Here is a 26,960-nt window from a genome sequence, read left to right on the forward strand (position 1 = left end):
CACAACACTCACACACTACAGAGGACCTCTCACCTCTCCACATTGCTTCTCTACAATACAGACTATTTTTAAGCCAGCAGGTTAGTCTGCCTTATCTTGAGAGATTGTGAAATGCTTCATGCTGCGCTCCAGGGTCAGAATGTAATAGCGGCTCGGCAAAAATGCCCTTGAGATGCTCACGAAATAAAAATGTTCATACACGAATGCAGCTACTAGCCCCGTGGGCCGCCATCGGTGATTTATAGCAGCCCACGACAGGCAGTTCTTTCTGGTCTGGGCAAGAAGGTTTTTTGATCAGAAAACAACTGAATACGCAGCCTGAAGCAGTGGAAAATGTTGGCACCGCGCAGCCAACAGTAGAAGAAAATGCCGACTCCGTACAAACCACTGCGTCAACAAAAAACAAAACAACCAAGATCATAAAAAAACTCAACAAGCGAGCGGTGGAAGATGGACTGGTTTGGGCCAAACTTTTCTGTAAGGCCTGCCGCCAGTCTGCAGCTATGGGAAAGAAGTATGAGACGTGTGGTATATTATTGTTTAAAGTAATAAAATCCTAGTGGTACAAATTGAGTGTTTATTTGCTAATATGCAATGTAAATGTATTATTTCATAGTTCAATAAACTTGCCCCCAAAAACGACCAAAATAGCCCTAAAAAATGCAGTCCAAAGCTAATTACTTACTCTGGTTTGCTCCCTCACACACTCTGACATGGATCTGACTTTTGATTAAGATGGGGAGTTCGCTTCATGCAAACTCTCAGTGACCCGTTAATCAGCGGTTCATCTCTCTTAATAAACCGGCGCTGCTGTCATCTGGCCATCTGCTACCCGCTCGCTTCTTTAAATGCTGCAGATTGTAACACAATGCTCTTTATAAACCTTGCCAAGGTAAATTATACCAATATACATGACAATAATTACCGTCTTGATCCGATGTCCAAGGAAAATCATTTCCTACGAGCTTATTAAAGCCTGATGAGAGTGTAATGAACGGTGCCACCCTATTGCACAAATATCTCTTAACAACGAGAAGCTGTGTTCTGTACAGTCGCACGGCCATTATCGATTTATGAACGCTCGTCGGGGTCAGGTGTCGGAGGTCAGCGTCTGGGCGGCCATTACCGCTGTCTGCAGTGAAACGTGAATGTATGTTTTGTTGTTAGGTAGCTGCTGTCCTGTAATGAGCAGCTGCTGACAGAGACACATCTCTCGGTCTCTGTTTGTCTTTCAGTCGCTGTAATCAGCATTATGATCTGGCCCTCTAGTCAACATGCTGCTGTACTGTTGTGAACAGTCGCAGGCATCAGAAGAAGAGGGAAGCCGCACACTCGTAACTCTGATGCAATAGTTTTATTTTATATTATGAATCAACATTTCTCAGTGACATATATACTCTACAAAACAGGTGGTCCAAATCAATCACATCAGCATGAGCCTAGAAATAGAGTGTCTAGAAAGGCCATTCATCGCCAGTTATTGTAGACATATGGATGTGAATGGCCTTTCTTGGCGATGAATGTTGTTTCTAGACACTCTATTTCTAGGCTCATGCTAATGTGATTGATTTTGAACACACCAGTCAACAGTTTGGACCCATCTGATTTGAATGTATTGTGTTTTTCATTCTCTTAAAGCCATTTTGATCTAAAGGCTTTATGCTTAAATGCTTGAGATTTGTTTCTTAGACAAATATAAATAGTGAAGTTGATCCTATGTATGAATTTCTTTCCAAAGCCTTTTGCCTTTCCATCAAGGCAAAGGGCGGCTACTTTAAAGAATCTAAAATATAAGATAGTTTACTATTATTCTAAAATGTGAAAAATAGTAAAAATAAGGAAAAATGTGTGTGTCCAAACTTTTATGTGCCAAAACGTCGATTCATAATATAAAATAAAACTATTGCATCGGAGTTACAAGTGTGCGGCTTCCCTCTTCTTCTGATTTCTGATGTCTGCCATGTAAGCCAGCACCTCATGATGATTCTGTGTGTGTGTGTGTGTGTGTGTGTGTGTGTGTGTGTTTTCCCCTCAGCTGGATGTGATCATTGCGGACCTGGACGGCGGCACGGTGACCATCCCCGAGTGTGTCCACATCTCCCTGCTGCCTGAGCCGCTCCTCCAGCAGACCCAGACTGCGCTCTCCATGGTAAACACCGCACCGTAGTGCCAGACACACCCACACTGCAACACATTACTCAATACTAGGAAATCCCATATCATCCAATGGGTGGTTTCAGCCAAGCAGGCAGTTCCCAGCCGTGTTGTATCGGCTGCCATGCCAGGAAGCTCGCCAGGGATCTTTTTGCTTTCTCCCGTTTCTTTTGTCTTGGCATGTATGTATGCTACTTTGGAGAAACCTTTCAAAACAGTGCATACACAATAACCTTTGTATAGGAGTCATAATATCCTGGACAGTGTTCTTTAGGATATTTTTTACTGTGATCAAGGGTTCTTTGTAGGGTAATAGTCTTAAATTTTTCAATAGTTTTACATTTTTATTTCCAAGTCAGTTTAGTTTGAGTTTGTTCTCAGTGTGGGTTTGGTAGTTTTAGTTTTGTTTCAGTTTAGTTTCGGTTTAGTTTCAGTTGTAGTTTTAGTATTTTTGGTAGGGGTGATATTTTTTTTAAAGGTATAATGATAGAGGTTCAGAACAGGTATTTTGTCTACGTTTGTTTGTGTAATACAAACAATAAATCATCTTTTTAAATGTACGTACATCAGTTCAAGATTCAATAATTTATCGCCTTGTCAGCAAAGTTGATAGGAATTTGCCTCAGTGCAACTCTCAAGAAGACAGACCATACACAAAAAGAAAAACATGAAATACATAAAATACATGGGAGAAATGGTAAAAAGAATTAAAAGACATGATAAAATCAGCTGTATTGCCACCTGCCCGTGCACGGTTGGAGATCCTAAAGTCTACCTCTATAACATCTATAACATCATTAGCAAAAGTGAAGTTTCAAAATTCTTTGCCCACAATTCATTCTCTGCACGTTTACCCTGCAAACAAACAAAAAGACGAAAACTAAAAGCGCCTAGTTTTTGTCTTATATGTAGTTTACGTTAATAACCTTGGTTCTTTGATGCTGCTGACTCAGCTGTACCTAGCTGCATCACCTTCATACCCATACTGACAGTAAAGAACTCCCTCTAGAGTATTATTGCCATACTGTACTGTAGTGTTTATATCATGCAGTTCAAATGATGTTGGCTCATATCAGGCAGTTTACTGTTTCCCCCCCTCACCCCCTTCTAGCCGTACAGTGCCAACCCATTCTGAGAATTACCTGTTATCTGGTATTAGGTGTGCCAAGAACACAAATGATTTCCCAGCTTCCCTTGTCTCATATCTGCAGAATGATTTAATTTATTTTTCACTTCCCTTTGGGGCCAGTATTTACATGCCTTTCATATCAGATGTGGGCGGATTTAACAAAGGGGGTTTTCAGGGGCTTGGTTGTATTTTATTGTCTCAGATATTTGGATTAGGCGACATCAGTTGTGGGAAACTGTCCCTGCTTTATGGTATGATGCTCACACACCACATCCTTTTATGTGTGCAGTCACCTGTAAAGTATTTCACTATTGCATCAATATTGTTATATTGTTATAATAATTGAGTTGTTTCTGTGTGGTGACTGATTGACAGACTTGGCATGCGTCAAGGCCAAAGCCGAGGCCTGCTTCTTCTTCTTCTGCTCTCCAAAATGCAGGGTCAGAGTCTTCCTCCCCAGCGTCACTGAGGCAGAGGGCAAGACGTGTTTATTTGGGAGAAGCTAGATCTGGCTTGGCACTGACTGCTCAGTCTCGGCCCAAACATGCCGTGCGTGTTTGGATTGTCGTGAGGAGCATGAATTTTGGAATCTGACATGCTCTTCCCACGGAGACTTGCAGTGTTTGTAATGTTTCATCCTCAGATAGTGTTTTCTAATCAGACACGCATTCTTCTGTTTCTGATATTTTAGCTTGAACATATGGCCCTCTGCAGCACAGTCAAATGACAGTGCTGCAAAAAATTATAGATGTTCAATTAATGATATATTGCATTTGGTCTGCATAGTCAGGCTGCGCAATTATTTTTGTTTCCACCGGTAATAGTCGTAGAATTTAGGACCTGCGTTGTAGTTAAAAATAGTCAAGACGTTGATTTAAGTTGCAAAAGTCCAATAAAGTAATTTCGCTCCTCAAATCATCAAGACTACTCATCCTGATTGATTGTTGTCATAGTATCTAGCAAAATAATTGTTTTGAGGCACCTATGAACAAAATAGTCATCCTCACACATTCTTTCATTGCGCTAATTCCTAGTGAAATTAAACTATGCCTCATTTTATTTTGGGACCCCTGCCACTCCGTCACAGACCCCTGACGGTCCCCGGGCCCCACTTTGGGAACCACTGCTGGAGAGCAGGAAAGAGAGGGGAAACAAGGTCACAACTAAAAGGGTTGACCTGAAATGAGCAAGAATGCGGATATGTTGCGAGGCCTATTTGTCAGCTTACAGTCGATCGCAAAGTATTTTTTTCACCGACAGTTTAAACACTCGGGTCTTTCGATGAAGTACGCAATGTAAACAAATAGCTAGACGCTTTCCAACAACGCTCTCCTATGAGTAACCTAACACACCTGTCAGCTGATGCTTCTCAGAGCGATGCCCAACACTACATCTGATCCCCAGAACCAGAAATGTCCTTTCTCTTTGTCTATTTACTTTCTTTTACATTTACTTGCTTACTTACCTCACACACAGGCAAAAGCTCCGGCCACGTCTCTTTGATATTGTGATCTCTCTGTTATTGTGCCTTGTTTTATTATCTTTTGTTGTTATCTGTGTCGGTGTATTTTGTTTTCTGTGAAGCACTTTTTGGCAAGCTAAAAAGGTCTAGGACCCCCAAATAGACACATTTTAGGCCACAGACCCCTATTTGATGCTATTTTATTCCCAGGGACCACATTTGGGAATATTTTTGTCATTGATTTAGTATTGAATTCTCTGTCTTCAGTCTACATGGAGAGATAATATTGGTTAGAGTGAAACCTAGAGTAGTCATCCTTATACATTGTCTGATCGGGATCATTTATTCCTCACTTTTGCCCGTAGAATCCCCTCAAGGGCCCCTGTGGGTCCCTAGACATCATTTTGAACACCGCTGTCCCATATTGTAAAGGTCACAGGTTCGATCCCCACAGCAGCCGTTGTTTGTCTGTCAACAAAACCCTGAACCTCTACCTACTGACTCATGGTCAGTCGCTCTGGATAGGAGCAGCAGCTAAATGTCTCTTAAAAAATGGAATCGTTCACTGGGGTACGGGTCTGTGTCCTCCGCCAACACAGCTGTGTGTATGGGCGTGCACGTGGGAATCTCAGCGCTTGTGTGTGGCTTTGTGTATTCGATCATGCAGTCCCGTTCCTCCTCGAACTCTGTGCAGAGTCCCTGCATTTCTGTCTGTCTCTGTCCGGCGCCAACTCAGAGATGATGAGAGGACACTGGCTCTGATTGGACGGGTTTTGACCCACATAGTTCAGGGAGGGCGGGGTTAGAGGGGGGCTAGAGACCCAAACAGACCCATAGGTCCAGGCCAGTCCAACTAACCCCCTCCCAGATCGGGACACGAGGAGAGATAATTGCGAAGCTGGGAAACCGATAGTGGGGGTTTTGTGTAGCGGGGCTTTAATTTGTTTAATCACCTGGAACAGTTCTCTGGGGAAGGTAGGAGCCGGTTTGGGTTGAGGTTGCCGCGACGATGATGCTGTAGATTGTTGGGCAGCAACCGTGACCCGAGGCTTAGCTGTCCTGCTCTCCTTACAATTAGCTGAATGTATTCACCTCACGGCCCTGACAGCAGCATTAACACAAACGGGACTCGATCGTTTTTCAAGGGCTGCTGTTAGTTTACTGGCGTCTGGATACGTTGATGCTGCTGCTGAGTCTGAAAAATGTTAATTTAGTCTTGTGTTGAGGCTTAAATTCTTATTTTTCTTAAAGCAAGTGAAAAAATCTGCTGATGGGGTGAGGTAATATCACTTTTTTCTGATGCGGTTTCACTTTAGTTTTCAGTTTTCACTTCAGTTTCACCTACAAACAAACAACAATATCTTGAAATGTGGCAAATCACTCCACTCGTGTCAAAATAATATGATATGCTTAAATTATGATTTGAGTTTTACGGTTCATTGTCTCAGTTGAATAATTTAACGGTTCCATGACAGGCAGTAGACCACACCTCACTAATTTCTGCTGCTCCGCCACCATCCTGGACCAAGCCAGCAGCCGGAATTGACTCTAATGTTAATACATGACTTCTGATTGAACACAGAAGAACACAGAAGTAGCTGTGATTGATGGAGGCTTCATGTTGTTGTTGTAGGTGTTGGACCCAGAGCTGGAAATAGCTGACCATGCCTTCCCCCCATCGTCCACGCAACCCTCCGCACTCAAGATCCAGGTGAGTAAGCCACTCTTGTCAGCTGTGTGAACTCTGCTTTCTCCTCCCACACACGCTTTAGTTTGAAGGAATCAGTGTGTCTGCAGGTCCTGGAAAACTCTTAAAATGTCTACTATTTAAACTTGAGTCCTTAAAAGGTCTGGAATAGAGTTAAAGTCTCCAGTTCAGTTTAGAGGTCTCAAAAATGTTGTGGTCTCTTCTCTATTTTCCTGGTGAGGAATTTGCTAAATGAGAATTCACTTTATGATTTGAGATAGTTTTAAACTTCAAGCACTGAGTAATAGCAGACCAAAATATTGTACAAAGAGAAGGCAAACAAAGCTGTCTAATGTAACCTACTTCATTAGCTAAATTCTCTTTGTTTATCCAATTCATACAACACAATGACACATTCTGGGCACGACGACATTAATTTCAAAGGACATTTTTAATAGACAACATATCAATTACTGCATGTGAAGCCCTGCAGACCTGTTCTCTGATAGGACTACCGTTTTCACATTCATTTCAGTCACAAAATAGGTCTTAATTTTTATTCTTACTCACGCTAAAAGGTTTTAAAAGTCTTGTGAAACTTGTCAACACCTCAAAGAAAAAGCATGTTCAGGATTCTTGAGATTTCCCATGCTCCCTGTCCAGTTCACCTTCCTTCCTTCATTTCTGTGTGTGTGTGTGTGTGTGTGTGTGTGGGTTTGAACTTCCCTGTGGTGTGTGTTTCAGGATAAGGAGATCCGGGGGGTCTTCCTGTGGCTGTTCGCCCGGCTCTTCCAGGGCTATCGCTGGTGTTTGCACATCATCCGAATTCACCCGGAACCAGTGATCCGCTTCCACAAGGTACTGGAACGCACCAGACAACACTGCAGATAAGCACAGTTCATCCTGCCAATTAAGCCTCTAAAATGCACTGCAACACCTAGGTCTGGTTATTGTGTGCCTCAGTTTTGTTTTTTTGCACAGAGATAAATCACAGAGGTCAAGTGATAAAAACACAGTGCGAAAATGCAATGATAGAAAAACACAGGAAGAGAAGAATAAATACTAATTTGTGCAGGAGAGATAAAAATCTCCAAAAACAAAAACAAAGGAATGACAAAAAAAATATTAAGATGACAAGCAAAGACACATTTTGATTAAATTAAGAATCTAAAGGACAACAAAACACAACATGTAGACCAACTGCAACTGTAGAACAAGAACAAAATGCATAAAATGACAACTGGAATAAAATAAAAAATTGTTTCTGCAGAAAATGAAATCATAAGTGAAGCAAGAGTGTGCTATCGAGTCGGAGGGTGTTTGGGTGTGTATGTATGTGTGTGTTTTAGAGAGTGAGACTATGAATGGTCAAAGAGAGAATGACAGAGAGGGAGTGTGTGTGTGCTGAAGGAGAACGGCAAACAGTTTTCTCCATCAGATGAAGGTTAATGTGTGTGTGTGTGTGCAGGCGGCCTTCCTGGGCCAGCGGGCGCTGTCGGAGGACGACTTCCTGATGAAGGTTCTGGACGGCATGGCGTTCGCAGGCTTCGTGTCGGAGAGAGGGCCTCCGTACCGGACCACCGACCTGTTTGATGACGTGAGTCCTTCCGCATCACATCTTCATTTTATTAACCTTTCTTTTAAAGGAGAGTGGTTATGTGACAGAGCAGGAAATTAATTTGTTTGACCTGCGGCCACAGTTTGCAGATTGATTCCACAACACACCAGCCTCTTTCTCTATTTTATCCGCCAAATATGGTTTCTACAATGCAGAAGAACTTGAAAAGAAAGAAAATAAGTCGACCATCTTACCAGCCGCAGCCAAAATTCACCAGCATTTGGCGAGTGGGTGGTGATGATGCAGAGTCTGACTTCCAAAACTGCCAAAAATTATTTTTACAGACCAAAATAATTATACATTTTTCATAGAAATGTGTTTTCAGTGGCGTTTTGTGTGTAGTGTGTGAAGCAATCAATAAACAGACAAGAGCAGATTTTGAAACTTGCTCATTCACTTATACCAGTGGTTCTCAACCTGGGGGTCGGAACCCCCCAGGGGGTCGCAAGATAATTTTAGGGTGTCGCGAGAAGATTATGGGATAAGGGAAAAAAAAAATTTCTACTATACACATTTATTATCATGTCTATTTTTTCAGATTTTTCTCAATTTTTTTTTCTTTTCTTTTTTCTCGAGTCAAAAAGGTTGAGAACTACTGACTTGTACAGTAGATTGTTTTGTCTTGGTCTTTTTTTCTTTTGGTGCCCATACTGTCATGAGTTTGTAACAGGACTTTAGTAAACATACCCGCTGAGACACACATATGTCCATCTGATAACTAGACATATGTGGCTCAGATATGAAGGAAAGATGCAGAAATGTGAGCTAACCACTCCTCCTCCTCCTGCTTCCACAGCTGATAGCCAATCAGGTGGAGCGGATACGGCAAGAGGAGGCCTGTCCGCACAAAGTCATGAACCACGTCAAGGAGCTGGCCGAGCAGCTCTTCAAAAACGTAGGTTCTCTTACTCAAGGAATACACACTGCCTACCCCGTAATCCACTGGTTTCCTGTCCTGTTGTGTCTTCCTCTTCTTTTCTCACCAATGTTCCTCTTTCTCTCTCTCTCTTTCATTCTCTCTCCTTCTTTTTTTCTCCCTCCAACTCTTTCCTCTTACCTTTTCTCTGTTTTCTCTCCCCTAAACTCTCTCTTTTTCCTGTTTTTCCCATTGTGTTGTCTTCTTCTTTCTCCTCAATTTTCCTCTCTCTCTCCCTCTTTCTCTCTTCTTTCCTCTCATTCTCCTTCTCTTTGTCTTCCCCCTCCCTCCCTCCCTTCAGGAGAACCCGTACCCGGCGGTGGCGATGCACAAAGTCCAGCGGCCGTCGGAGACTCCCGGTCAGGGCCACCCGCAGAACCGGACTCCCTTCCCCGGGCTGGACGACGTCACGGTGCAGCTCTTCATCGACCACGCCGCCGCCAAGCTCAAGACCGCCCCGCCCGTCGTCAAGGCTGAGCTGAAGGGCATGGTGCCGTCCGGGCCCCCGCTGGGTGAGGAGGGGGAGGGGGGGCAGGTAGAGGGGGGGGGGGGGTTGAAACTGCGATCATATGAAGGTCTGGAAACTAGGGTTCAACCGAAATTAGTTTTTGAAGCCCTATATTAATATTTTTGGATTGAAGCTTCCGTTACGAAGCATCCGCCGATATTTTGTGCCGATGTTGAATATCGTTAAATTTGACCATTTTCACACCAAAAATTCCCCCCAAATATTAAAGGTATTTATTGTTCCCCAAGGATTTTCTTCTTGGCAGGGTGGAAAAGCTTCTGAAACAGCATCTAGATCATCATGTGACATTAAAACTCTCCAGTGAAACCGAGAATAATGATGAGAATATTAATAATATGCAATCAAACAAATAGCATCATATCCATCATTTCGGAGATGGATAACGCTAACTGGCCAATATCCACATTTTTAATGATGGCCAATATCGGCAAACCAATATATCAGCCTAACCATACTGGAAAGTCTGCAAAAGTTTAACGTTTTATAAGAAAATGAACTTGATCTTTTCCAGGTCTTGAAAAGTTTGGGAATTGCACAAAAAATGTCTTGTTCACATATGATCACCCATTTTCTATATTTGTAAATCTACCGCCGTTTCATATTTTGGGATATCTGTTGTTGTGAAGAACAACCTCATGTTCTGAACTCATATAGGCTTGTAGACCTTCATATTCCCCACTGTTAACAGCATTCACCATAATGAAGATTTGGAAAAAGCACTGAATTTTGAAGTGAAAAATGTGTAGGAACTATGTTTAAACAGAATGGTGTTTTGTCAGACAGCAGGTGGCAAACCACTTCACAAAAGTTAAGTATCAGGTGAGGAGGTGTAGGATTTCTGTGCCTGAAGTTGAAGAACCGAAAGATGTTAGTCAAAGTTTAACATACAGACCTGAACCTCAAGCTCCCTGTCTATACTTTTCCCAGTCATCCAATCTGTTTCGCAGCGTGTGTTTAATGGGGCCGCCGTCGGTCCTGAGGTGATGAATGGGTCTCTCATCGCTTCGCCCTCTCTCCACAGGAGACATAGTGGACAGGAACGGCAACGTGCTGGCTAACAGCGCCCGCAGGCTGGAGGTGGTCAGGAACTGCATCACATACATCTTCGAGAACAAGATGCTGGAGGCCAAGAAGGTGAGAGGAGGAAACGCATCTCTTCATGACCAGACTGCTCCGATAAGTGGCAGGCCAGCAGAGTTTTCTTCAGTTCTGTGAATATGAAGAGTTTTGAAGAGTTACAAAACACTACATATCGATTAAGGGGGAAAAAAAATCAGAACCTGAAGTTTATAGCTCTAAAATGTAGATGATCAAGTCTCTAAAATATAGTTGTTCTGTCCTGTATAAGTGTTATAATTTCTGTTACTGTTACTGTTACTTAAGTTACCTACTTTCCTTCAAAACCTCTTTCCTCCTTTGCATCATCTAAGTATCATTTGTTCTAATTTTGTAGTACCAGTGTCAGTTTTTTTCAAATGGTAGATATCTTTTTTTTAATTTTTTTTTTAATGTAATGTAGCTGAATGCCCATATGGTCGCCCAGTATGTGGTTATAGCAGATCCTGTGTTTTGGTAAATGCACGTGTACTTGGTGAATAAAGTGATTCTGATTCTGGTTGTTTTCGTCTCCTCCTCCTAGCTGATGCCGGCGGTACTGCGGGCGCTGAAGGGTCGGGCGGCCAGGATTTGTCTGACCCAGGAGCTCAACCAGCATGTCCTGCAGAACCGAGCCGTGCTGGACGACCAGCAGTTCGACTGCATCGTCCGCATGATGAACTGCACCTTACAGGTGAGACCGAAAACAGCTAAGAACCTCTAACTTACGTTGAACTTCTTTGGCAGCAAAGAATAGCGGTGTAACTTGGTGAACTAAAGGATATGAATGTAAAGGTAATAAAGGATAGGATAGAAATTATGCTAATGTGGAGAGTTCCCACTGGTGAAGAATAACTCTCGCTATGATGGCTTTTGACAGATTTACAGATATCTACAGTTTACTAATTTACTGTGTGATTATAGTGCAGTACAGACAGCATATATGCATGGTGTACAAATGTGCATCATGGTCTATTCACATTAGAAGAAACAACTACTGAATATGTAGCATATGTACAGATCAGATTGTGCAAGCAGGGCAGATACACAGAGTAGTCCAGTAGTAAGAATACCACCCAGCTTCTGGCATCATATTTTGGACATAAATCTGTAATTTTTTTAAATATTCTGCAAGCTGTCACATCTTAAGAGTGTTACGGGTCTGGTGTGACACGTTGCTCTTCTGTTTCTGCTCAGGACTGCTCCCATATGGACGAACACGGGATCGCAGCCGCCCTCCTTCCCTTGGTCACAGCCTTCTGCAGAGTAAGTTCATGACCAAACACATTCCTCCAAATCCAGCCACTGCATAGGCTTTAATAAACTACTTTAAACGACTTTACTATCCCACAAATTCAATAGGAATGCCGTATTCCCACATGGTTTCACATTTCACTGGAGTGGGAGGAGTGGTTTGAGGTCGGTGGGAGGCGTTTGAGGTTCATGCGTCTGCCACTGATCCCCCTCATGCCCAAATTCAGAAGCCTCATCAAAGAGCTTTGTGTCCCTCTTTCTTTGTCTGACAGAAACTGGGGGCGGGCATCACTCAGTTTTCCTACAGCTGTGTCCAGGAGCACATGGTGTGGACCAACATGCAGTTCTGGGAGGCCATGTTCTACAGCGACGTCCAGAACCACATCCGGGCCCTCTACCTGGAGACAGAGGAGGCAGAGCAGCAGGCCAACTCTGTGAGGACAAACTCTGCACTTAACTATCACCTAACTGTGATACGTTACTATTAACTTTTAGTAAACCTTGATAACTCTTAGTAAATGAGCCGTTTAGTGTTGAACACCAGGTTGAGAAATCCTGATAATCACTGATTCTTTTCTATTCTAGTAATATAATTGGATGGGTAAAGAAATAATCTGTTACATTTTTCTTTTTATAAATTTCGCCAACACTGTTTGATTGACAGGTGATCTCTGGGCAGTGCAGTGCAGAAACACCACAGCAATGAGCGCTTAGCACCAAAGATGTCACCAAATAAATACATAAATATTGCAGATTGCTGCTTTAAACAGGAAAGTTTGTGGTGAATTTTTAGAAGACACCACCCGCTGCAGCCAGCAGATGAATCAGCATCCCACAGTACAGTATCTTCCTGGGAGAAGATCCTAATTAACCTCGTTTGTCCCGGTCCCAGGAGCAGCAGGAGGGGTCGGGCGGCGGCCGGGAGGAGGTGAGCGCCCTGGAGCTGGCGTCGGAGCAGAGCCGGCTGTGGCCCACGCTCAGCAAGGACATGCAGACGGAGCGCGTGCAGAAGGAGGAGAGCACGGTGTTCAGCCAGGCCATCCACTACGCCAACAGGATGAGCTACCTGCTGCTGCCGCTGGACACCAGCAAGAACCGCCTGCTGCGCAGCTCCGGCCTCGACGTGGAGAGCGTCAGCAACAGCTACGTCACCAACAGGTACGTCACCAACAGGTACGAACACGTGCCGGCCTGCATGTCAAGACAAGAGATAGGGCTGTTTTTTATGTTTTATATTTTATATCCCTTTCATCTCTCACCACAGTCACACTGATGGCATTGTCAGTGGATATTTTCCACCTCAGGAAACTCCTGACATTCGATTAAGAACAAGAAGTCAAGAGTTTGCTTCCAAAATGATGTCCGCCATTTAAAAAAAGTGACACTTGTTCTTAGAAAATGATTCCTGGCATGAAAATAAACCTCATTTTGGGAAAAAACAAAACAAAAACATTTATTTATTAGTAGTTTTAAGATGTTTTCCTGTGAAATGGAGCATTTTTCAGGATAGAATTGTTTGTATTTTTGAAACTGAGTAATAAATTGAAGAGATAAATTCCAAATCTCTAAACATCCATGTTGGAAAATAACCATATTCCCAAGGTTTATCATTTAAAATCTGTGGGATCCAGTCTGCACAAGTGTTATCATTTTGACAACCAAGGATAGTCCCGTATTATCCTTGAAAAAGTACCATTATTTTCTTTATTTTCTTTTCTATCAATCATCTGGTACCGTAAGTGAAGGAATCAAATCATGGATCTCTCATTTTAGAACCAAACTCTTCAATGTTAAGTAACAATAAAAAAAAAACAGAAGAAGAAATAAAGAAGAAAATTAAACCTTTTGTATGAACTTCATCAGCAGGGATGCTAACCCGAGATCCAGCTTTGTTCTGTTCACTAGAACCTACTTATAGCTAACTATTCTCAGTTGTTATGAATATAAAGGTTCATGTGCTGTTTCTTGTCTTGCAGTATTGCGGGCAGCATGGCGGAGAGCTACGACACAGAGAGCGGCTTCGAGGACGCAGAGAGCTCGGACGTGGCCAACTCCGTGGTCCGCTTCATCAACCGCTTTGTAGACAAAGTGTGTAACGAGAGCGGCGTGACCAACGAGCACCTGAAGGCTCTGCACACCATGATACCAGGTATGGAGGCGTTCACTGACCTCTGTTTGCATGGGAGAGAATGTCATGTCGAACTCCAAAATCTGTCCGTTTAATGTTGTTTTGCTTATTGGTGAACACACACCTCACAGATTACATGAAGAGCTTTTCCGAATCATTAGAGTCCACTAGGTAAATTCAGTTATAAATGATCCACCAAGCAACATCTATTTCAATAAAATGTCCGATTACGATTGGATGTACGATTTGGAAAACCTCTTAAATCCTCTGGCATGATCCAAGAGGTAGATGTATGTATGTGTCCTGATATTCTCTCCCATACAAAGAGAGAAAGAGAGAACAGCGCTAGATCAATAAGTCAAGGACAGGTAGAATATCTGTAATGGGGGAATTTGGGAATTTTATGATTTTGTTTATTTCTAAAGTCCTATTGGATTTCAGAAATAAGTGTTTGTTTATGGAACCAGGAAACTGACTGAAAGATGAGAAGTTGTTTTTATTCAAAGGGTGTTTAAAAAAAATAAAAGATGCGTTAATTTAGAATTGTACTTTTAATTATAGTGAAGAAGAATTATCTTTCAATGCCAAAATTCCTTTGTATGGTTACAACTTAACCTAACCCTAACCCTAACCCAACTTAGATTTTCTGTGGCAACAATTTTAAACAAATGCAGCTTTTTATCTTTTACCTGCATTCCTTTCATCCACTTTCTGCCTCCATACTTGGTACTCATCCTTCTGTCGTGGCCGTTTCCCTCCAGATATCGTCCAGATGCACATCGAGACGCTGGACGCAGTCCACAGGGAGAGTAAGCGACTGCCGCCGATCCAAAAGGTAACCAATTCCTATTTTTACGTTCCGCTGGACAAAGGCCATGCAGAACCCCAGCCAGCCCCGCCCAACCCCCTCTCCACCAATCCCTACCGCTCAGGCTCACAGTGTCACGGCAGGTACGTCTGTCCCTCTGAGACAGAACCGTGTGACTCACAGCACGCCAGAGCAGTGCATGCTGGGTGATGTAGTGCTCTCTCTCTCTCTCTCTCTCTCTCTCCTGAGGCCTGGCAGACCCGAGTGCCTTCAGTCTGAAGGGTGCCGTTAGTTTGGAGTGTGCTGCTCGCTGCTCGCTGTTGGAGAGGGACGGTGGCTAAGCTGAGCGTGACCTGACATGTTTTGTCATTTTCGTGAAGACTTTTGATTGGAACATGTTCCTGTTCCAACCCCCATAATCATGTAGTTCCCTCAGAATAGGTTGCTCTCCAAATTCTCCCAGTCGCTACTCACAGCATGCTCTTTCAGCGTTTTCTGTGTCATTTTATTCGTAGATGTTGGATCTGAGAGACAGGTTCACTTCATGGCCCGTTCCAGGATCAGTTGTTACAGTTGAAGAATGGCACCTATATGGATATTTATTGTATTGTACTGTAATTGCAGTCATAATTGTTCATTTTTGAGGAGGTTAGGCTGAGCAGAAATCATGAATTTTCATTGTATTTACATGTTTGTAGATGTGGGGGAAGTTTTCTGGCTTAGGCCCACAGCAGCTAGACGACTGTAAAGGAAACACTGCTGTTTCTGCTGCTTTCATATTGTTCATATTTAGAAAAGCTCACCAGCCGACCCATGGATGCCTCTGTTTACGTAGAGATTGCTGTAAACAAGCGTTCCTCAGGGAATGGAACCAAATGCAGCTCAAAAGTCCTTATTTTTTGAGGAATATAAAATGTTTTACATCCCACTACATAAACACACCCAACTGAATATTATTATATTTTCCTTTCTGCGTATTTATCTTCCTGTTTGCACGATCATCTCTGCCAAGATCCCACCGATCTAGCCCAAATGACGAAAGCACCAAAACAAGTGTGTTTATAGTGTGTTACGCAACAATAACAGAAAACGTCTTTGAAACATTTTCAATATAAGTCTCTGTAATTCCTGATTGGACAGTGCAGGTCATCCAGTCCGGACCTTCAGCATGGTTGTGAAGGCATGAATTCCTGATGATTGATGTGTTTGTTAAAGTTTGGAGGATTGTTGCTTGTTTGGTCTTACAGTGTCACTAGCTGTCCTGTAGAGCTGTACAATTAACCATGGGTAATCATATAATTGGCATTTTGTTTGGATCAGCAGCTGTAGTTGAAAATAGTGAAGATAGTGAAGATGCCAGAAGTGCAGCAGCATAATTTGTTCCTCAAATTGCGATGAATAATGGTGATTAATATTGTGATCACAGTATCTGGCAACATTATCGGCATCATTTTAGCCATAATCGTGCAGCTCTACTTCTCTGCTGGACACAAATCACTAACCAGGGTTCCCACTGGAATATCATGCAGGTTAGAGGATGTGTGATCCAGACAGGGAGAGTCAGGGTATTTAATGGATTCTCTGGGGAAGTCAGGGAATATCAGGGAATTTTACAAACGGGCTACTTTACAGGAAGGGTTCTCCACATTCAGCCCAACTATAATGAAAACCAGACTGTTTTACCCCTTTAGAACTTTTGACGGTTCCTACAAAGGTCTGGAAAGTCTGGGAATGTATGGAAAATAAATTTGGTAACCGCCAGGTCTTGATAAGTTTAAACATTAAACAAAAAAGTTTGGAAAAGTATTGATGTTGGTGTTTGTCACCGTGAAGAATAACCTTCACCTCGGCAAGATGAGTATTGGTGTGAATCATGCTAACTAACCAAAATCTTGAAATCAAATCAAAAGAAATTAAGGTCTGGAAAGAAGTATGGAATCTTGAAGTTGAAATTGTGTAGGAACCCTGACTTTTTGGAGCTGAAAAACAACAAAAACAAACGAGGAAGGGATAATATTTTCCAGGTCATGGAAGCCCCCCAACATGGAAAAGTAGTAAAATTTTACATCAGGGAACAGTGGGAACCCTGACTAACAGTCCTCCTTAAAGTCTGTCTCCTCCTCTCCTGCCCAGCTGTCCCAATCGCTCCTGCTTTCCCTCCCCAACTCCATTAATCTTCTCTCTCTCTCTCTCTCTCTCTCTCTCTCTCTCTCTCTCTCTCTCTCTCTCTCTCTCCCTCCCTCCCTCCCCCCCTCCCTCCCCCCCTCCAGCCCAAGCTGCTGAGGCCGACCCTGCTCCCCGGAGAGGAGCTGGTGATGGACGGCATGCGGGTTCACCTGATCTCCGACGGCCGGGAGGAAGCCACGGGGGCGATGGGCGGCCCGCCTCTGCTCCCCGCCGAGGGAGCCATCTTCCTCACCAACTACCGCCTCATCTTCAAGGGCACGCCCACCGACCCGCTGGGTGAGAGAGGATGACACACTCACACACACACACACACACACACTCACCCTCACACTTACTCACTAACTGTCTCTTGCTCTTGCAGTGGGTGAGCAGGTGGTGACTCGCTCGTTCCCCATCGCCTCCCTGACCAAGGAGAAGAGGATCTCAGTCACTTTACCCATGGACCAGTTCGTCCAGGAGGGCCTGCAGCTACGATCCTGCACCTTCCAGGTTCTCCTCAGTTCTCCTCCTTTCTCTCCCAAACATCCAGATCCTCCCACTGCTTCTTCTGTCAGATATCTTCTTTCTCCACTCTCTTGGTGTTTGATTTCTTCTTGACCAACTCGGGAAACTAACTTTTCAGTTCACATTCCACAGCGGCTTGTATATCCCAAAATTCAACAGCCGTTTTGACTATTTTACTGGCTGAAATTTACCAGCATTTGGTACCTGATCCCAAATTCTGTTCATCTGAGCCCTTTTTTTTCTACACCCACTCATTACAGGTCTGAACTTTTCATCATGTAACGCAGGTTTAATTCGCAGAGTGCTGAAACATCCAAGCGAAGTGTAAAAGGATAAAAAGATATTGACAAAACACAAAGAAGAGAAAGATGCATGTCCACTAGATTAACACAGGACAGGTTTAATACAATATGCACATATCACATCACATATTGGACATATTGTCTCTAAACATGTAATTTCCCAGTGTCCTTTTTCCCTTGCTCATTAGTAGTTTCAGGACTTCAGTTGGCTATGTTCAATCAGAAATGGTCTATTTTTCCCAGTTTTTTGTTTCTTTATTTTGGTTTTTAAATCGGGCGATCCCTGCTGATGTCCTTGCCTCCCTGTCTGTCTGTCTGTAGCTGATGAAGATTGCGTTCGACGAGGAGGTGGCGTCGGACCTGGCCGAGGTTTTCAGGAAGCACATGCACAAGCTGCGCTACCCTCAGCACGTCCAGGGAACCTTCGCCTTCACCGTGGGCCAGAGCGGCAAGATGGTGGTGGAGCACAAGGCCAAGGACAAGAACCAGTCGCTCAAGTAAGGAACTCTTAATATTTATTCAGAAACATCGGGATGTAAGGGTGCCGACTTAAGTTTTTGGATCAAAAAAGGAACGTCCGCTCACTGTTTTTATGCTCCCAGAAAAGTATAATTTATTACACAGACGTTGACATTTTTAGATGTGCGTGAAACCTCTTCTAATCTACCTGACTTTAGTTTTTGTGCCATTTTTAGTTTACAGAGTGCCGACACATTAGAAGCAAAGTGATAAAATACATTTACAAAACACAGAAAGAGAAAGAAAATCCCCAATGTGTGTAGTAGTTTAATAACCTGTTTCTCAGGATGTGTTATCATTCCACCGCTCAACCTTTCTCCATAACAGTCCAAATCTTGCTGGAAACCAAAGTCTTATTTTACATTACTTGTCCTTCCTTAATCGTCACTTCTCAGTTTTGGCTCTGTCTGAAATTACTGTAAGAAGAGGAGAGATCAAAACTGATTTCTCTTTCTTGACTCTTTCTTGAAACCCGCTCCTATTTTTAACTCCATTTTGGTGGGAAAAATATTGTTTCTAATGCAAGTCATCTGACTGTAACAATGACAGTTTTAATGACTTCGCCTTCACGCGCCTCAGAAAAGATTCAACAAAGAAAGTTAAGTGTGCTTTCTTTTATGTGACTTTAACATTAATCTTGTGACACAAGAAACAGAACAAAAACCTGTCTGTCAGTATTCAGCATCTTTTATGCAGTCAGACACACCCACACACACACACACACACACACACACACACACACTCACACACACAGCCCCATTGTATTGAACCGTAAAGCTCCGTTCCAGTTTTGCTCGGAGCGATCATCCATCAACAGCACAAACACCATTGCTAACAAGGAACCGACGAGCTGTGAAATCACGACCTTTGACCCCTCTCACATCCTGTGGGTGAAGCACAGAACGTTCATGACAAGTTACAGTAACTCAGGTGACACACATGACACTTCACAACTGTAATATCGGCTGGATATACAGCTTGCCCCTAGCCTCTCCTCCCATCTCTGCCCTACTTACCAAAGTCACTCATTTACGCTCAGAAATTTCAACCCCATATTTCAACTGTCTGTCTTTCAACAGGGGGAAAAGTTCATGTGCAGCTGTATTGTGTAACCTAGTTTGTATCGCTAAGGGCACGCTCACACCAAGAGTCACTGTACTGTCTCCAAGTGTAATCTAACGGTACAACCAAACTATACCGCGATTACGTTTTAATCTTAGAGAGGGTTTCTGTGGCTGTGGATTCATCGCATGTTTTTTCTGCCATAGACATACGCTAGCTAGCTGGCTGGCAAGGCTGTAATGTTATCTTATTACCAGCTAGTTACGTCTGTGAGCCCGCTAGCGATTATGAATTGAGAGCGTGCAAGATACCATACTTTCCACTAGTAGCTACGAGCTGCACAAGCTGTTTGGGCGGCTCGCACACTCCTCACCTCTCCCCTCGGCTTAACTCCGGAGCGTCGACTCCTTTAGTTCAGTTCGCTTGGCCAGGTGAGAACAATGCCATTTGAACTTGTGTGGCACCAAATATCCGCACCAAGAATTGCAGTGCGATTTGTCAGGAGTGAGAAAGTTATCAACTACAGGAACGGCCCTAGAATGCAATGTTTTATGTGTATAAGACAGACATTGACATCTGATAGCCAGCAGTTCCTCATGGTCCAGCATAAGAGAAAGAACTGAGGGCAAACCACAGTAATACTCATATACAGCTATTTCTTCATGTGTTCTTAATTGGTTTGAACACCAGAGATGGGAAATTACAGCAAAGAGTGCAGACAAGTTCCATCATGCTTAGCTGCAGTTACAGGAACTGGAGTCAGATGTGTTTTGACCCGAGGTTATTAATGACAGGTTACTCAAACTCGTAAACAATAATAACAAACAAGCTACTTGAGTCCATGTGACTTTTGTTTACAAGTCCTGCTTCGCTTGTAATTGGACAGTGTGAACCTAAACAAACCAAATACAAAAAATGCAACAAAGTTTTCTGCTAGTTTGGACCAAAGAAAATGAACTGAAGTCACAACACTCTAAGCAGTTGATTTGGGCCATGTATGTTCTTTGTTGCATGTTATTTGATTTGTGTGCACGCCTGTTTTGTTGCCTTTGTCACGCCACAGTGCGTTAGGCCTCGAGTGTGAGTGTGATAACGTGCTTTCAACTGTGCTAAGAGCGAGAAACCTCAGAAAGAAACCCTTTTAATTCAGCTGGCTGCACCTTCTAGCTTGTTCCCAAAGAGCTTTGAGTCTGAGGAACCGTCAGCTCAGCGTTGCACCATCCACTCTGCACCACAGTGTTCACAAACGGTATTGGCTGTCTTGTGACCGCTGAAACCGGATTATTTACTCGATTTTCAATGGTCTTCTAGTGTTTCTTTCTCTACTACGACTACCACTCACTTTGTGAATGTGGCTCTAGCTTTTGCTGCGTTCACGTGAAGTGGGAATATCCGTCGGAGCAACTTGATGCATTTAGAATATATATTTTCGAATCCTCCTCTGCTCATTCCCTTTGTTTATTAACTATAATTTGAACCAAACTGACCCGTAGAATGATTGTAGTGACATGAACTTCGTTTTTGGTTAATTCCCATTAAACCATAGTTTCTTGTCTGTCTCTTATGTGGTCTCCTCTTTATTCTTCCCTAAGTCTTAGCAACCAGCCCTCAGTCCCTCACACCCCCATTCCACCACACACACACACACACACACACACACACACACACACACACACACACACACACACACCCTCCCTCCCTCTCTCCCTCGTTCTTTTCTGAGGAATGAAAGGAGCATGAGAGAAGCCTTTGAATAATTCAACAGCGGAAAATGTGACAACTCTTGTATCGGCCCTGCTGTTTCCATCTGCACTGTGCGTGTGTGTGTGTGTCTGTGTGTGTGTGTGTGTGTGTGTGACTCTGCTAAAAAACCTCCATTCAGAGATATTAATCTGGACCTTGCCCCCCCATGGCACGCTAACCCAGCAGCATGCCAATGAATTCATGGCTGTCAGACGAACACTGAGACAAACCGGCTCATTCCTCTGCTAAAGTTGGAAGCTGCACATTTGCGTTTCATAAAGGAAGCGGATGTCAAGCAGTTTATTCCTCACTCGTTGACTTTGAATGGGGCGTGCTGTTCAATCAGCACAGGGACGTGTTTAAAAATGTAACGCTTTTTCACCCTTCCTCTGTCTTTCCCCCGCTCTCCCCCTCTTCCTCCTCCTCCTCCTCCTCCTCCTCCTCCTCTTCTTCTTCCTTCAGAACGCTTTCCAAAAACCTGGTGAAGAGCGCCAAGCGGACCATCAGCCGGCAGCATGTGACCAGGAAGAAGTACTCTCCGCCCACCTGGGAGAACAGGAGCAGCCTGCAGTCGGAGCTGGACGAGGACGAGATCTCAGGTATCAGGAGGGAAATGAGCTCGTTTCATTTAAACTGACGTATGTATGACGTGACGTATTTGATGCTGATTGGTCCAGAGGGGTCTGCGTTATTTGTGGGGGGCGACGTGTTTACTGACGCCTTGTTTTCACCTTTATTCAGTTGCAAAATTGGTCTTATACTTCACAAGTCTTACATTTAGCTTGATGAAACTTGCATCCCAATTCCTGGAAGATCCTGGAATGTAGAGAGGTGTATTCCAGACTGGGAAATTTGATAAATTCTCTGAATGTGTGTGAAATGTACAAATATTTACAGGAATATAGCAGAAAGTATTTTACAACTTGTTTAACACCTTCATTGCATTTGCTGGTAGTTTTCAGTCCAGCTGTAGTGGAAACCAGACTGTTCACCTGTTTAGAAAAAACATTAACAAACCAGGAAGGAAGAACATTTTGGAAAATCATGTTAAAATCCTGGACTTCTACATCAGCTCCACAGCAGAAACCTTGTCACCATCTATTGATCTGCCGTGTGTCTCCTCCTCGCCCCGCAGTGTCGGAGGAGCTGGACCAGAGCTCGCTCACCCTCTCCTCCACCATTCGCTCCTCGGACAGACAGACCATGAGCAACGTGGTGGAGCGCGCCTGTTGCCGCGACTACCAGCGCCTGGGTCTGGGCACGCTCAGTAACAGCCTGACCCGCTCCAAGAACGAGCCGTTCCGCATTTCGACCGTCAACCGCATGTACACCGTCTGCAGGAGGTGAGTGGCTCATCGACTCCCAGACAGACGAGTGGTGAGACTTTGGGTTTTTGTCTACACCGCTCCAGATGGGATTTGTTCAGTGCTCACAGTGTGTGTGTGTGTGTGTGTGTGTCACAGCTACCCCGGCCTGCTGATCGTGCCGCAGAGCATCCCAGACTCGACCATCCAGCGAATCTGCCGCTGCTACCGGCAGAACCGCTTCCCTGTGGTTTGCTGGAGGAATTCCCGAACCAAGGCGGTCCTGCTGCGCTCCGCAGGCCTCCACGCTAAGGGGGTGGTGGGCTTCTTCAAGTCCCCCAACGCCCCCTCTGCAGGTACAAAAAAGATAATTAGTACTCATCTATTGATTAATAATAATACATATTTAAAGACACTTTGATCTGCATGCTGAGCATTAATGGATTTCAAAATCAGAGCTACTTTACAAACACTTGTACAACAGATTTTACATCCATTTCAGGCATCTAGCTCCTATCCAAAGTGATTTACAATTAGTGCAACCATTTTTTTGTATTTAAAGTCCCCATTACTTTTACTTAATGGAAAACAAAGTATATTTAATGGTGACCTCATGCTGCACTAGTAGGCGTAAATATAAATTCCAACCAATAGAACCATCAGATGAACAAACCGCCTCTCCGCCCCTCCCGTCAAATAAAACTGCCTTTCTCTCCCTAACTGATATTCCATTGGTTGAGACTTTTGAATGATCCCTCCCTGTGCTATGTCCCGCCCCCAACATCCTGTTTCAACAGCAAATACACCAAATCAAGGAAGTAAAGATGCCACTTCATGGGGTCTTTAACCTTTATGTAACCAGGGAAAGTTGCTCATTTGCTCTTTCTCAGAAACGCTCTGCTTCACACTCATAAAACCCCCCTAGTCATTTCCACCACAGTCTTCCGGAAGGGAAAGAACAAGCAAATTTTCCCATTCTAATCTGGGATTCGACGTTACAGTCGGTGTTACGGTCACAAGCCTGCCTCTCCAACCTCAAGGCTAAAGCCCAGGTCAATCAGCTTCAATTCCTGGATCACCAATATTTTTAAGTTATAATAATAATAAACTTTATTTGTATAGCACCTTTCATACAAAAAATGCAGCTCAAAGTGCTTTACAACAGAGAAATGACATGCACCGAGTGCTTCACATAAAACTTGATAATGATAGTGAGAATAAGATAAAGAGGAGAATAGAATACATAAAATGCATCTTCACATGAAAATAGACATAGAATGAGCATAACATAAGATGGAAAATAAAACCCACTGAATAACAATAGTAAAAATATGAGGAATGCATAACATAAGATGGAAAATAAAATCCACTGTAAAATAAGTTAAAAAATAGAGTACATAGGATGCATAAAATCAAGTAAAATACAAATTTTAAAAGAAGTGCAGCAGTGCATAAGTGCGAAGCAAAGTGAGAAAAAAAAAAAAAAAAGAGTTTAAGGCCTGTATCGGGAAAGTCATAGCTAGTTAAAGGCTAAAGTGAAGAGATAAGTTTAGTGACCAGATAAGTGACCAGTAGTAAGGAGTGCAAGGGTCAGAGGTCATAGCACAGATGTAACACACTGTTCCAGTGACCCTAGAATGATCATGTGTGATATAGTAATGCTAGGAAAAGATTTATTAAGAGATGAGAGCTGTGGGGAGCGGTAGAAAAGTCACTCATTATGCCGAGATTGTAGAGGCAGAGTGTTTTGTTTTTTTTATAGTGTATGGTTTTCTCAAGGTACCTGAACCAATACCTGGTTAATAGTTTCATGTTTTGTTTGCAGTGCCATCCCAGGCCGACTCCACCAGTCTGGAGCAGGAGAAGTACCTGCAGGCCATCATCAGCTCCATGCCTTCCTACAGCGAGAGCAGCGGCAGGAACACACTGAGCGGCTTCACCTCCACACACATGAACACCTCTGGTGGGTGGATGGACACACACACACAACACACTGGCCTCGGCATGTGTGTGTTATTATTATCAGAAAAGACTGTGGCTGATATCTGGGAGTGTTTTTAACTCGTGGCAGTTTTGACGAGTCTGTCAGACAGGAACCTGGAGGACAGGGAGAGTTTGACCAAATTACAGTTTTATCTATTTTTATCTACTCAGGGGAAACAGTCAGTTTAGTAAAAGCTCTCGACAGATCTTCTCTAGTTTGTCAGCAGACCAGTCAGCAGCAGTCCTCTGTCTACTAACACAGACCAGGGAATACACTGTATGAAGAGTCCTATTCCAAACCATTATATATCCATTTAGGTTGGAAAAAATCATTATCTTAATAATTAGTCAATGTAGTGTATGCAGCCTGCATAATCGTTTTATCAACCAATGACTTAGTTTACCTACTATCCTTTAAAAAACTGCTGTACTTTGAATCTTGAGCTATTAATCATTTTGTAAGAGTAGGTTTAACTTTTTTTAAAGTAGTTTATATCTCATTTTTGAATGAAACTCTTCATAAAACATAACAAGTTTCATTCCAAAATGAGATATCCACCGTTTGAAAAATTTGACACTGTTAATACTTAATTACTACTAAATATCTGATGGCACAGAGGTAAAACACATTATGGGTTATTGTTGAAATTATTGGCTTAGGACCTAGAAATTAATTATGCTTTTGAGGATATAATCCATCTGTGTTTTTGAGTGTTGACTGGTGAAGTTCAGGCAGCAGTATTTGTCCAAATTGGATGTATAGCATTTTGGAATGTTAAGTTATGGGTTTTTTTCACTCATTATTTTGCTAGATAATTGTTTGTCTTGATGATTTGGGGAACAACATTATTTCCCTGCTCATCTTTCAACATCTTGACTGTTTCCAGCTCCAGCAGGCGTTTTAAATGAAATGAAATATTTCAGTGTTGTCAGTGTGACACTACTCTACAGCTATTAATAACAGAGTCTCAGAGCAGTATGTCTTGTCTGCTGGCTGTTACCGAGTGAGTTTCCTTCAGGATGGTACGGTATCGTCTGGTTCCCCCTCCGTTGTGTCCCGCCTGACGTCGTTTCATCTCTCCGCCTCCACAGACTCCACCGACAAGCTGAGGCAGCCCAAGATCGGCGCTCTGATGAAGCAGGTGATGGGCGCCAAGGAGGACATGCCGGGAACCTTCAGCCGAGGAGGTGAGACTCCGCCGCTGCCGGATTCTTGGCATCAGCTAGTCCGCTGCAGTCCAGTTTCCAACACAAAATGTCTCTTACTTACTGTAATTTGCACTGGACCAAGTGTCAGTGAGTTCTGTTTCAGCCCAAAGATGCCCAGAGATGAGGTTTAAATCTGTTGATCCTAAAACCTATCCTTTGTAGCTCATCTTTGGGGTTAGTGTGTGTGTGTGTGTGTGTGTGAGTGTGTGTGAGTGTGTGTGTGTGTGTAGTGGTTGTGTGAAACCCACCTCCCATCTGTGGTGCTGTTGGTTAACGGGCGTCTCTGTGTCGTTTGACCTCAGCTCTGGGTCAAAGGGCGAGGGTCATCTCCCTCTCTCAGCCCAAAGTGTCAGTCAAGGCCAGGAACCCTCCTAGAGGTACAGTAGGCCACGCCCCCTCCCCCTTCCCCCCTCCCCCCACCCACTCCTATCTAACCAATCAGATCTCTTAACAGTCACGCCGGTCTGTGTGGCGTCGTGCGTCCCTCCTGTGATGTTGTAGTCTGCTGCCGCTCCGGACTAATCGTCTGTTCGACTGTTTTTATCGCTTCTTTTTCCTGTCGGAGAGCTGCTCCTTCCTGCATGCCGGTCTAGTGGCTCTGCCGTCCGCTGTCCTGTCTGATATGTGTCTGTCATCGCCTGTTTGATTACTTCTGTCTGTTGAATGTGACAAATGACGAAATCTTTAGAGGAGGCACTCTGTTTTTTTCATAATGAAGCTCTCAAGCTAGATCTAGCTCAAACTCAGATTGGTAGCATTTAATCATTTCTGCCTTGTTTACCAGCATGGCTCTTAGGTTCAGTAGTTGTTACACTGCAGATTCACACGCTGATGTGTGTTTACCAAGACCAGGACCTCACATGCGGCTTGATGATTGAACATGATATGAATTTCATGTAAGGATTGGCACTGACGACTCTAGTTTGTGTTTGTCTGTGTGTTTGTGTGCATGTATCCCTCTGTGTATGTGTGTGGGCTTGTGCATGCGTGTGTGGACACCTGTGTGTGTGTGTGTGTGTGTGTGTGTGTGTGTGTGTGTGTGTGTGTGTAACCAGGTAAATGGGGCAGTATCCGGGGCAGCGGGCGTCTAAGTGCCTACAACCCAGACGTGGGGAACCGGCTGGCGGGGAAAGAGTCTCCGCAGCCGAACGGCGGGCCGAGCGACGTCCTGTTCCTCCGGCAGCAGAAGGCTTACCTCTACATCATCGGAGACAAGGCCCAGCTCAAGGTGACTCAAGTTTTTAGGGTTAAAACAAGTTTAAACAGTCAGTGTAACTAGATATGAAAGCCAAAACACAGCAAGCCTGGAAATAAAAGCATAAACTTGATTTAGGTTTTAGGTTTTATTTACTCGCACCATAAAAAAA

General features: G+C 43.5%; 1 protein-coding gene across 1 annotated transcript in view; it reads left to right on the top strand.

Moving 5' to 3' along the window:
* Positions 1–26,960, top strand: part of sbf1 (SET binding factor 1) — a 72,860-nt gene that overhangs the window by 34,762 nt on the left and 11,138 nt on the right. The window contains exons 9-31 of the mRNA XM_078281904.1: positions 2,036–2,149; positions 6,379–6,456; positions 7,177–7,290; positions 7,901–8,029; positions 8,847–8,945; positions 9,268–9,478; positions 10,517–10,629; positions 11,135–11,284; positions 11,788–11,856; positions 12,117–12,278; positions 12,737–13,002; positions 13,821–13,993; positions 14,734–14,807; positions 17,051–17,243; positions 17,329–17,456; positions 18,095–18,270; positions 21,560–21,696; positions 22,233–22,440; positions 22,561–22,757; positions 24,227–24,364; positions 25,477–25,572; positions 25,896–25,970; positions 26,649–26,821. Coding sequence (XP_078138030.1) covers positions 2,036–2,149; positions 6,379–6,456; positions 7,177–7,290; positions 7,901–8,029; positions 8,847–8,945; positions 9,268–9,478; positions 10,517–10,629; positions 11,135–11,284; positions 11,788–11,856; positions 12,117–12,278; positions 12,737–13,002; positions 13,821–13,993; positions 14,734–14,807; positions 17,051–17,243; positions 17,329–17,456; positions 18,095–18,270; positions 21,560–21,696; positions 22,233–22,440; positions 22,561–22,757; positions 24,227–24,364; positions 25,477–25,572; positions 25,896–25,970; positions 26,649–26,821 — 3,273 coding nt within the window. The remainder of the gene's footprint in view (positions 1–2,035; positions 2,150–6,378; positions 6,457–7,176; positions 7,291–7,900; positions 8,030–8,846; positions 8,946–9,267; positions 9,479–10,516; positions 10,630–11,134; positions 11,285–11,787; positions 11,857–12,116; positions 12,279–12,736; positions 13,003–13,820; positions 13,994–14,733; positions 14,808–17,050; positions 17,244–17,328; positions 17,457–18,094; positions 18,271–21,559; positions 21,697–22,232; positions 22,441–22,560; positions 22,758–24,226; positions 24,365–25,476; positions 25,573–25,895; positions 25,971–26,648; positions 26,822–26,960) is intronic.

Source organism: Centroberyx gerrardi, chromosome 24 (assembly GCF_048128805.1).
Source record: "Centroberyx gerrardi isolate f3 chromosome 24, fCenGer3.hap1.cur.20231027, whole genome shotgun sequence".
Classification (NCBI taxonomy): Eukaryota; Metazoa; Chordata; class Actinopteri; order Beryciformes; family Berycidae; genus Centroberyx; species Centroberyx gerrardi.